Below are 11,602 nucleotides of genomic sequence, written 5' to 3'. Positions count from 1 at the left end.
TATGTTAAACCCTCTCCCATCCCGTTTCGCTGCTTGCGCCGCTCGAAACCGTACTGGGAGAATTTCCATATCCTAACATGAAACCAATAATACCAGAAGGAACCCACTGGCCAATAATGCCGTATGAACGAGACCCGCGTCCGACAAAGACAACGGGCTTTCTCCTCTTCTTATTTCCAAAGAGGGACTTTTGCGGTGGCGCCAGGCTGTCAAACACCGCATTGTAGAGGACGCGCGCAGACGAGCCGCGGATCGCACCGGGTCCGTGAGCTGCCATCGGCCGCTGCTCGATACTCGACATGTACGACTGTCCATACAGGGCTCGCTGTTGAGGGCTCCATGCAAGAATCTCGGTGCCAGTGACCTGAGACACGCGATATTGTGAGCCCAAGTCAAGATTGCCGAGCCGCATTTCAACCACATCAATATTACACGAAGCGCCATTGGCGAATTGTAACAGGCGAAGCTCTTGTCGCAATGAAGTCGCAAACCCGGACAGAGCCCGCGTGATGGCTACCTCAGGTCCAGCATAAGGTGCCGATAGGGAGGAGGAGATGGATGGATAAAGGAAAAGGATGGAGCTGCTATGATTCCGATGTGTGAGGAGAGGCATGAACATTTGGGTGATCAGTATAGGTGAAAGGAGTCGAGTGTTGACTGTATCTGCCCAACTTGATGCGGGGATCGTCGGTAACGGACCAGTGGGATAATTCAGCGAAGGGAGGATGATCAGCCCGCTTAGTTGGCAGGTGTGAGGCTGGATACCAGGAGCCGGCGATTGCGCGTGTGATATGAGGGAGAAGATTCCGTGAAGTGCAGGGTGTATTTCCGATGGGGTGGAAGGAGTCTGTATCTCTAGTCAGCCATGATAGTCATCCAAACTCCAAAACACCAGTTCTTACAGTCGTTATGTCGAGATGTAGGGCTCGGATATCTGATCGGTTTTGTGTTTGAATTATATGCTCTTCCTCCGCGGATTGAACAACCACATAAACAATAAAGCCACGGCGCTCAAGGTCTTCGGCGATTGCTCTCGTCATGGGCTCATGAGGAGATCCCGCGATGACTAGACAGACGACTTGTTAGTATCCAAAGCCCACTGTCACAAGAACCCCGACTACCACATACCGACAATCTCTTTTCGAGCCCCATTTCCAGCCCGCCTCGCCCTGCGTTTGCGTTGATCAAATACCCTACTGCCCAGGAGCAGGACACTGCCAGTTCCAAAGAAGGCTATAAGCGCCGCCGTCCACGCCCTGTTGCGCAAAACCCAGTTGTAGACGCGCTCGGGCACTGAGAGCGGTTTGGGTGGATGCAATAAACTAACATCTCGAGTGCCGGGTTTTATTATAGAAGGTAGATAGACAGTCAAGGTGTCCTTGACCGCGGTGGCCGCATAGTCGACGTGGCGATCGATAGCATCAGCGACGTCCGCCGAGTATCGCTTTACGTCATGGGGTATCGAGGCAAGCTGGAAGAAGAAAGCATCGTCAGAAACAGGACAGTCTAGTCTAGTTGGGATTTCCGTGTATACTCACGAAATCGAAGAAGAACTGATCATCGCTCGTCATTTCGTTTTGATGGTAATAAACGCGCTCATGGAGAAAGAGAGAAAAAAAGTTGAGAATGGGTGGACGGGAAAATCTACTCGGCGATACGTTCTTCGATATCGCCGGAGCGTCACATGATCCCTACTCCGCATTGATCCGCTTTCCATACAATTCTTTCCTCCTTTTCATCAGTTGCTTGCTTTTTTTCTCTTCAAATGTTGCGTTCATTGAATAATGTAGCGTGATGAATGAGGGAAACCGAATCGGAAAAGCCTCGACATCGTGTACAGAGTGTCAGCGCCGGAAACAAAAAGTAAGCATCAACGCCACAACATTCATATGTTGAAATGTCAACGTTAGTTTGACAAGGAACAGTGTGCTGAGATACATACAGTGCAGTCGTGAATGGCCGTGTAATCACTGCCAATCAAGAAACATATCTCATCTTTGTGAATTTGTCGTTGCTGGAAGGAAACCCAACAGGGTTAGCAAACCCTCAAATGGGCACAAAAGGTATTCGGATAGCGTAATAGCTGTATGCTGAAGCTAATGATACGTTTAGAAAACTATCAGGAACACCAAAACCTCACGCTCCCGTGATCACAGATGATGTTCTGGTCCGCTCAGATGAACCCACTTTACCAGACGATGAGGGGTTCCGGGCTCTAGGATACATGCCTTTTGAAGAGAACTTCATTCTTTCTCCGGCCTCCAAAAGTGATGCTGACTGTGACTTTTTCACGTCCGATACGGCAAACTTTCTGAGCTTTATACCCCCAAAACCTTACGCAGGTGGGTGAAAGGCTTGGGCTTGCTTTCTCCCGGACTATCTCTGACTGGTAGCAGATTCTCTGGTGCAACACTTCTTAAAAGAGGTTAATTACCAATATTACATTCTTTTCCCTCTAAAGTTCTCTCAGGACTATGCCGCATGGTGGACGAAACGAACCAATGGACAGAAACTAGACGCTGCCTTTACCAGTCTACTTCTTCGCGTCTGTGCATGCGCCACGCAATCAGTTGGTGGTGAGCTACGCAAAAAGCTTGAAATCGAGCTGGGAGAGAAAACACAGAGTCTATCCCAACGGTATCATGAAGCCGCCCAACAGCTTAGCTCGAAAATACCGTCGGGGAAGGGAAGCTTAACTCTTGTTCAGCAATTGTTCTTGACAGCTTCCTGGTTCAAGATAGAGGCATTGTTTGCGGAGTCCTGGCAGGTTTTGGGATCTGCAATACATAAAGCTCAGGAATTAGGTGAGTGGATACTCCCTCAACGATAATAAATTATGACTTTGCCTAATATAGCCTAGGAATGCATAGAGATGCGTTCAATAAACGCTATTCGGATTTTGAATGTGAGATGAGAAGGAGAGTTTGGTGCATTCTCTATATATGGGACTGGTATGAAACATCTATCTTCTAACTTCTTTAAAAGTAATAGCTAAAATAAATATATAGGCAGATGTCGGCATCTCTCTCCCGACCGCTCATAATAAGCAGTGGCAAATTTGAATTACCAACAGGAAGACTAGAAAATACTTTTGGGGATAGTCAAAATCCGCCATCTCCGATCACGCATATGATTTTCCAGTGTCAATTGATTCAAGACTTGACGAAGATAACGAACATTGACCAGGATATCGTTCCTTCTTCTCAAGTACTTATTATCAAGCAAGTAATCGACAGTTGGTTTGAATCCTTTCCACCGTTATACCGCCTCTCGAACCCAGATACACAGTGGGATGAAGAGTATCCCTATGTGTTTTCACAAAGACTTCAACTTCATACTATAGGGCGCATGATAATGTTTCAGCAACTGAAGCCGTATCTTATCGGAAAGCCCTACGAAAGCAATGCCAATTCCGATCCCACGCTCGCGAATTCAGGGGTTGACTGCGCCTTGGCACTTGTCCACATCTCGCATCAGTTCTATGATCTGGCGTACCCTATCCACTCGAAATTCCATTTGGTCATCTTTGTGATGTTTGATACAATCGCTACTCTTTGCTCTGCAATGATGTATGACATTGATTTCAAGCTTTCTCGACGGGAAGAAGTCATTGAAAGCATCAGCTCAGTACTAGACATGGTGAAACAGACCCAGTATTCTGCCAAAACTGCCGTGGTATGTTACAGAACTCTGTCAAAACTTGTGACAAAGCTCCCACTGCCGGTGCAAGAAAAAATACCTCATCTAAGTCGACCACTATCGAGCTTCGATGGAGACACCGTGACTCATGAGATATCACCGGCAAACACATCGGCAGGCCATTTGAGCGGTACGACTGAAAACTCGCTAGAGACTGAACTGAAAACCCCGCCACTGTTTGACCTTCCTGAGTTGCCAATTAGTGACAGATATTTCCCAGGATTTGGTGATTTATCCGTCATGGATCTCGGGGGCATGGATGAGGCTTTTGACTGGGGGACCATTGGGCTGGATTTTGCTTCTGGGCCTGTTTCTTGAACAATTGTGGACAATCACGCAGTTACGATGTTTTTTTATATCAATCAATGCATATTCCATTTAGCAGGAAACAATTCACCCTTTCAATTGTAGATAGATACATGACTAAAGTAAGTATATATATAAAACTACTGCCTCAAATGCACCAACTTATCCTGTCTACTAGTTGAACAAACCATGATTCAAGGCCAACTTAGGGCTTGCAGTCTCATATAACCCTTTTAGGGTCGGCACGTGACCACGCGTCGGGAGTCGCCACCTGGGGGCTACGAACAAACGGTTTCTTTCTTTTGTTCCGTACAAGTCTTAGAGGTCGTCGACTTTTTGTCGGCATTTTCTGGAAATTGTGCCGTTGCGTTCAGCATCCAATCGCCGGTTTGTATTTGTTTTTTGCAGGGCGACGTGTCACGTACGGGTGCCTATTTCTGACTGAGCCCATCCAGATTACAAAGCTGTTTCTGGATCCATCTACCACTCTTTCAGTCTTCGATCTCCGTATCACGACAAACAGATGTAGTTCATCTCTCCTTCTGAGTGGAGACCAAGACAATCGTCTGCCCTGCCATATCGAGTTATCGAATAAATTTCACCATGCACGAACTCGACCCTTTAGTTATTGAGTATCAACATGATAAACACCGGCCTAGGGAAGCAGAAGCCCTGCTTGTGCTCCGCAAAGTGGCCTCGCTAGTCAAGCCGATTATGCGACAGCGCGGCTGGAAGGTGGGAACTTTGTCTGAGTTTTATCCACGACAGAGAAACTTGCTCGGTCTTAATGTCAATGCCGGCCAAAAGATCTGTCTCAGACTACGTTATCCTAGTGATGAGCGACAGTTTTTGCCTCTTGAGCAGGTCGTTGATACAATGCTGCATGAGTAAGCTACCATGATTCTGATTTCATAGCGCTCCTTTTCCTGATATAGATGATAGGCTATGTCATATTGTCCATGGTCCTCACAACAAAGACTTCCATGCGCTCTGGAACCAGCTTCGTGATGAGCATGAAGAGCTTGTCATTAAAGGATATACCGGCGAAGGATTTCTTTCAGAAGGAAAACGTCTTGGTGGTCGTAGAATGCCTGTGGACGAAGCTCGACGAGTAGCCCGTGCCGCGGCCGAGCGAAGGCGAACCTTGGGAGCTGGCTCTGGACAGAAGCTCGGAGGAGCACCTCTTCTTAAAGGATCAGATGTGCGAAGGGTCATTGCAGATGCTGCCCAGCGACGGATAGATGTCACAAATGGATGCGCCTCGGGCTCGAGCGAAGGCGAAAAGCTCGCCGAAGAGGCATCTCGGAACGGCTTCCGAACCAAAGCCGAGGAAGATGATGCAAACGAACGGGCCATCATGGAGGCTTATATTGAGATGATCCAAGAGGATGAGCGCTCAAAATGGGGCTCCTTATACGTGCCTCCCAGCCAGAGAAACCCAGCTGGTCCTCGAGGCAGTGTTTATCCCAATGCACCCCCGATTCCAGAGCATTCCAAGCCACGCAGGCAGCTCATTTCAACTACACGAACGCTATCTGACTCTGAGCCAAACAATACCGCAAAAAACAATGATGATGAACTGGACAAGACACAATGGTCTTGTCCAACCTGCACCCTCAACAATCCATCCACTTATCTTTGCTGTGATGCATGCGGCTCTGAACGCCCTGCCGCTTTACTGACCACCCAGTCCCGACTTGTCCAAAACTCCGCACCAAACACTGCCAAAAGGAGGCTGTCAAAGTCGCAACATAGCGTTTCCTCTGACTCGTCTAGTAGCCGTGTGCTTTCGTTTAAGAAGGATACCTCGGAAAAAATGGCTGCTTGGGAAAATAGCAAATCGAAGCGGCCTCTCGGCTGGCTGTGTCATGTCTGCGGCGCATTCATGGAAACCGAGTGGTGGACATGCTCGGCATGTGGAACAATGAAGGCCAATTCATAGTACTGTGTGCCTTTTCTTTATCTCTCTTTCGCGTGATGATTGTTATTTTGATGTATATACCCAACGGAATGGAGTTTGAGGACTTTTTCGGATCTGAGTATTATCTTATGTCTTTAATTTTAGGATGACATCCCGTTTTAAATTGTTCTACTATTGGGAGCTATTATTTTTGTCGACGCAATACGATAACGACATCACTGCCCTTGCATAGAATTGCGCCGATTGATTATGCTAGCTGGCGTATGTAGTAGGGCCGATGCGAACTGAACTGCAACGGAACATGGCAATTTCCGCTCGAGTGGGAATAGTCCCTATAGAAATTACTCTTCAAGGGCCCTGTCTATGGCGCCTAGTCCGAACCTTTTTGCCGCATTCTCTCCAAAGCTCAAGGCAGAGAACAATGGTGGATATGTGTTGGCTTGGGGATGGTCAGAGTAAAGAAGAAGGTGGAAGTGATGATTTTTGTGGATTATTGCGAGCTAATACTAGAAAGAATAATAAGGAATATAAGGATAAAGACAACCATCCAACAAGCTAACAAACACCAAATATCAAACAAATATCAAAATGTCAAAATATCAAAAATCACTCGCCATTCTCCGCCATCATTTCGGCAATCATCCTATCCGCATCCGCCGCAGCCGCATCCTCATCTGGGTACAAAGGAAGCAACTCGTCTATATTTGACCCAAGGGAGTTAATGATTTGTGTTATCCCGGCAATTGCCTCTGTCATTCGCACAGGTCCCCCACCGATCAACTTGATTCTAGACGGGATATTCAGTTGTGAAATAAACATGTCAAGCACATCTCTCAGATGCTGAACCGGCCTGGCTTTCAACCTCTCCACGTTGTATTTTTCACGCAGTCGGACCTCCACATCCAATATATAGATCATCTGCCTAATGTAATCCTGCATCTCGTCCGGGCTTGGAAGGTTGTCGGGCTCAGAACGCGACGCAAAAGAAGCCAGCCACTCGGTGGTGGAAGGCGGTTCATTTTCGTCTACTTCTATGTCCTTGTTTCTAATACGGCTCGGACGAGAACTGCGCCGATACGCTTCGGTCGTCTCGCCGTGCTTTATGACGAACTGTAGGAACTCTTCGTAGAGTTTACCGGCTTCGATAAGGTCGTCGGCAGACCTCTCTCCATTCTGTCTGATACTAGCCTCGATGCGCTTGAGGTTCTTCATTAACGTCCGGATTGCCCTGGGGAGAAATGCAGTGGGGATTTCCAAAGCATTCATGTTGGGCGGTTATCTTCTTTGCTATTTTTCTGATTGTTAGTGATCTGTTTCGTGTTATGCTGCAAGATGATACTGATGAAGATGATGATAGAAAAGAGAGCAGGGTGTTATCAAGGTCAAATTTATATCTCTCTTGACAACCTTTTTTGCTATGCCTTTTCGCGATGTTTCCCTTGAATTTCATTATCACAGAGTACTCACTTTGTCAATGTATTTAGATATAAAACTAAAGATCAAAACTGAATGCTCTGAGAAAGATATCAGAAAGAAAGAAAGTTCCATATGCTTTACATCTTTTTCTTTGCAATTTACAACGATCAAGTCATATCTTTGTCGAGTCATTTGTCGAGTCATATTAGTATAAATTTCAGAAATCCATCACTATGGTAAAAGAAAACTCATTTAATTTGACTCATATTAAGCCAAGTAAAAAAATTCAATATATATTTCTCATTTTTGTATAGATATGAGTTGGTTCAAAACATTTCAAGAATATTACATAGGTGTTGGCTTCAGATGAAACACAGTGGCTGCGGTGCAAATATTAACTGGGCTGTTCCGCCATAAAGAATGACTTGCATCATCTATTCATAGAGAATAGCTTGAGTTATTTGCTACAAGGAATGTATTTTCCTTTAGTAAGGCGGTATACAAATCATTTGACGCCTAGTCATAATTGGACTATTTAACAATTCGGGATGGTTTACAGAACTAATATCTATGTGATTTTTGTCTAGTCATAAAGACTTGAATGACTGTGTATTTCATTCATGTTTGCTTGCATTCTTTCTGATATCTCTCTCAGAGTATTCAATTTCGACTTTCCCTTCTACGTCTAAATATACAAAGTGGGTATTTTAATATAAAAGCTCGACGGAAAGATCCTTGAAAAATATACATCGAAAAGGTCAACAATGTAGGTATAAATCATTTCTCATTGTCTTCTATATATCATCATCATCATCATCATCATCATCATCATCATCATCATCATCATCATCATCATCATCATCATCATCATCATCATCAGTATCAATTGACCACCTGGTATACACATCTCGCAAGGAAACAAATCACTGACACAAACGCAACCAAACCCCCCCCCCCCCCCCCCCCCCCCCCCGAAAAAAAACCAAACGACAACATGAGTGCTTCGAGGAAAAATTATTGGTTGAGTTCTTTCAACGAGACGGCTGACTTTCCCCCAAATGTCCGCAAAGCCATGGATACGCTCATAAATGTCATGAGTAGCGAGGTAACTGCTGAGGGGAAGATGATATCTCTACCGAATGCTGAACTCGACATGGTAGAGTGGGTCATACAAGCCTGCCAGTATGTCGAATATATGCGTGCACTAGGAAGTTACGGACGCCGTGTCTACACCATATTCGCAGATGACTACAACCAGCCGACCGCTCTTGTTGAAAAGCCCCCCATCGCCCAATGGCTCCAGGAGGCTGGGAAGGAGCTAACACTGATGAAGCTGCTAACCTACCTGGGTCAGGTGCTTCTGGAGTGCGAGAACGAAATTTATCTGCGCGAACATTACTATATCGGCCAGCTTCCGAAGGAGCCCATTGAGAGGATTAGAGACAAGGTGAGCCACGTCCTTGGAATGGACATCCTGGAGGACTTTGAGGAGCAGAAACATCGACCTCTGAAACTTAGCAAAGATGTGTTGAGTATCGTCAAGGCTTTTGAAGACGCTGGGCAAAAGATAGAGGATGGGATTCCCGAACACCAAACTCTGGAAGAGGCCGAGGAGTATGCGAACCAGGTCATTGCCCAATATCGGCCTGAGTGATTTGGAAGGGACGAGATTTGCCCTTTTTTTTTTTTTTTTTTTTTTTTTTTTTACATTTTTTTGACATTTGCTTGATATTTGGTGTTTTATTTTATACTTCCTTATGCTTCTTTGTGTATTTATTGGTTTCCTCTTAGACAATAGCCATTGACCTCACATATATCGAACCAAGTTCATTACATGTATCCTTTCTAACCAGGCCACATCACTCTAAAAGACAACTTGTTCACAGCAAATCCTGCCATTAGTTTCCCAGCCCTAATTCTCCTCTGTCTAATCCTGCTAGATAGAGTATAGTAGTATGTCGGAGATTTCTCCGGAATGATGCAAACAGATCCCTTGCAAAGTACCATCCCTACCACACCCCACAAATCCATCGTGTCAAATAGTTCTTTGCGCCTTTTTAAACTATTCAACTCTCCATGTAGGGGAATCCTGTCAATGTCCACATCAATGTTTTGAAGGTTAGGGCTTGGCAACTTTAAAAAAACGCTAAATAGGGGTCCACTAACGACGCATGGCTATACGAACGTTATTATTATGATTTAAATGTTTGGGAGCTATTATTTTTGCAGCACTAGTGAACAAATAACTTCTAGTACAGGTGTCTATTAATTGATGTCTTGTGGTGCAGTTGGCATCCGGCTATTAATACGAACAGTGGCAACGCCACAGCCAACAGGACAGCAACCGTCCTTATCGTCACTCTATGCGGCTACGGCAGCTATTGTTGCGGCGCGATTAACACGTTCTGCTGCAGCACCAATAGCCAGGATTGCTAGGTCTCCAACGACCAGGTCGATGCAGACATCTCCTTGCCCTTCGCGTTTTTAGGCACCGCAACAAATACTCCGCCTCTCAACGCCGCAAACGAACTCTTAACTGCGGGCACGGTGCATAGAAAATTGCACTCAGATCCGGAATTCCAGTTTTGATCCTTATAGCGTCGATAGTATTTCTGTTAGTCTAGAGAAATAGGCATCATAGGACAAGCTATTGGTCAAGTTGTATGGACTTTCTGCATTGCCTTGCGAGAATGGGTCGAAAAATCGTCAATCTTCAAGTAGCGCTTTGTTCACATCGAAGAAATCCATATGTAACTGTTCACACCACCTAACATCCTCCCTATTAAGTTCAAAGCCGACTTCAGATAATTTTGTTTCAAAGAGATCTACCCATTCGCGGCGCGACTCCTTGGAACCAAGAGAAAAGCCTGCGCTCATGTAAGGCTTTAAGGAAATCCAATATTTTGGATAAAAGCCAGCAGATTCCCAATCCAAAACGCCCGTAACTTCACCATCTCCCGAGACGATGATGTTGGTTGGCCCTAGATCCGCGTGATAGAAATGAAATACATCTCCAAGCAGAGGCGCTGGTTGTTCTGAAATCCTTTGGATGTACTTCTCAAAGACACCACGATGAAACGGTCCTAGTAGCCGAGGTTTCCACGACGGGTGAGAGTTTTCTGCATTCACATTGAGGAATGGCTCAAGGACTCCAAGTCCTGTAGCGCTTTGAAGTGCAGGTGCTTGTAATGTCGCCATGTCGCGGCAGTACCGAGAAATAGTTGCTGCTATTTTATCTCTGTGCTCCAAAGAAAGAGATGGCCAGGCAGAATGCAATGTCTGCCCCTTGATCCGCTTCAGAAGGAGAAAAGTGCGATTCCACTCTGTATCCCGCCATGAGAATACAACTTTGGGGATAGGCATGTGTGGGAGATTGCCGGCAACAAAGGCTAGAGTGATGCTTTCCAATTCCATCTCGTCACAGCATGTCTTGACTTTGCAAATAACGCTTGTGCCGATTGACCATACAGAAGAAGACGTTCCAGCTTGGTAGATGACATCTTTGAATTCCTGCTTCTCAGCCGAAGACAACTCTTTAGACGTGGCCTTGCGGAGATAGTATGTTGTGTCGTCACAATCTTTCCAGGAAGCTATTGCATCTCCTGGAATTTCTCCAACAGTCTTTTCACAAATAAATTTTGATCCCATCTGGTACACATTATCACCTAGTTTAGAGATGGAATATTCGATAGGAGGGGAAGCTGGACTGTTGTGTGTCACGGTGAGAATGTGTCAATATCCAAGTGCAACACTGCAGGGCTACTTACCAGTACATCTTAGCAAGACTGCACGTGGGGGAATTGACTTGTTTTTCCTTGTATATATTGTCAAGCTGGACGAAGCAGGTTAGCACATATTGAGGCTCTAGATCGCATGAGAAGGCAGCCCTGGCCAAGTGCAAACAATACAAACACATAATTGATAATGTGGCCTGTAGATGTTAGCTACTTCCTCTAACCTTCAAATGTTGTGTACTATTTATTACAGAGCCAGTCTACAAAGAGAATAGCAGTAAATAGATAGAGATTGGTTCAGTAATATATATTTTTGTCTATATAGATAACGAGTTACAGATCCAGAAGGATAGTAAGTTCATGTCCTGTCAATACAAGTTCATTTCTTATGTCTAATAGCTTCTGCATGTAGTTTATCAAAAGGAGTTAACTGAGTCTAGAACATTTGATCGTGGGGATATGAGAGGTTTGAATGATTTGTACACTAAACGCCTTGTCTTGGAATAGATGTTAGGGAAAGTGGCCT

The 11,602-nt window shown here is 45.3% G+C and overlaps 6 protein-coding genes across 6 annotated transcripts; 3 read left to right on the top strand and 3 right to left on the bottom strand.

Moving 5' to 3' along the window:
- Positions 1-4: 4 nt before the first annotated feature.
- TRUGW13939_00327 (uncharacterized protein) lies at positions 5-1,571 on the bottom strand (the record flags this gene model as incomplete). The annotated part of the gene is made up of 4 exons (XM_035483537.1): positions 5-847; positions 903-1,066; positions 1,129-1,471; positions 1,539-1,571. The coding sequence occupies 4 exons, from the start codon at positions 1,569-1,571 to the stop codon at positions 5-7; spliced, it is 1,383 nt and encodes a 460-aa protein (XP_035339430.1).
- Positions 1,572-1,798: 227 nt separating this feature from the next.
- Positions 1,799-4,017, top strand: TRUGW13939_00326 (uncharacterized protein; the record flags this gene model as incomplete). The annotated part of the gene is made up of 6 exons (XM_035483536.1): positions 1,799-1,863; positions 1,945-2,034; positions 2,113-2,342; positions 2,397-2,804; positions 2,861-2,951; positions 3,009-4,017. The coding sequence occupies 6 exons, from the start codon at positions 1,799-1,801 to the stop codon at positions 4,015-4,017; spliced, it is 1,893 nt and encodes a 630-aa protein (XP_035339429.1).
- A 591-nt stretch (positions 4,018-4,608) lies between these two features.
- TRUGW13939_00325 (uncharacterized protein) lies at positions 4,609-5,947 on the top strand (the record flags this gene model as incomplete). Its single annotated transcript, XM_035483535.1, has 2 exons — positions 4,609-4,892; positions 4,948-5,947. The coding sequence occupies 2 exons, from the start codon at positions 4,609-4,611 to the stop codon at positions 5,945-5,947; spliced, it is 1,284 nt and encodes a 427-aa protein (XP_035339428.1).
- A 585-nt stretch (positions 5,948-6,532) lies between these two features.
- Positions 6,533-7,192, bottom strand: TRUGW13939_00324 (uncharacterized protein; the record flags this gene model as incomplete). The annotated part of the gene is made up of 1 exon (XM_035483534.1): positions 6,533-7,192. The coding sequence occupies one exon, from the start codon at positions 7,190-7,192 to the stop codon at positions 6,533-6,535; it is 660 nt and encodes a 219-aa protein (XP_035339427.1).
- A 1,144-nt stretch (positions 7,193-8,336) lies between these two features.
- Positions 8,337-8,996, top strand: TRUGW13939_00323 (uncharacterized protein; the record flags this gene model as incomplete). Its single annotated transcript, XM_035483533.1, has 1 exon — positions 8,337-8,996. One exon carries the CDS (start codon positions 8,337-8,339, stop codon positions 8,994-8,996), a length of 660 nt encoding a protein of 219 aa, XP_035339426.1.
- Positions 8,997-10,048: 1,052 nt separating this feature from the next.
- Positions 10,049-11,117, bottom strand: TRUGW13939_00322 (uncharacterized protein; the record flags this gene model as incomplete). The annotated part of the gene is made up of 2 exons (XM_035483532.1): positions 10,049-11,048; positions 11,110-11,117. The coding sequence occupies 2 exons, from the start codon at positions 11,115-11,117 to the stop codon at positions 10,049-10,051; spliced, it is 1,008 nt and encodes a 335-aa protein (XP_035339425.1).
- Between the last annotated feature and the right edge of the window lie 485 nt (positions 11,118-11,602).

Source organism: Talaromyces rugulosus, chromosome I (genome assembly GCF_013368755.1).
Source record: "Talaromyces rugulosus chromosome I, complete sequence".
Classification (NCBI taxonomy): Eukaryota; Fungi; Ascomycota; class Eurotiomycetes; order Eurotiales; family Trichocomaceae; genus Talaromyces; species Talaromyces rugulosus.
The sequence above is the reverse complement of the archived record's forward strand: the minus strand, read 5'-3'. Positions and strand labels throughout refer to the sequence as shown.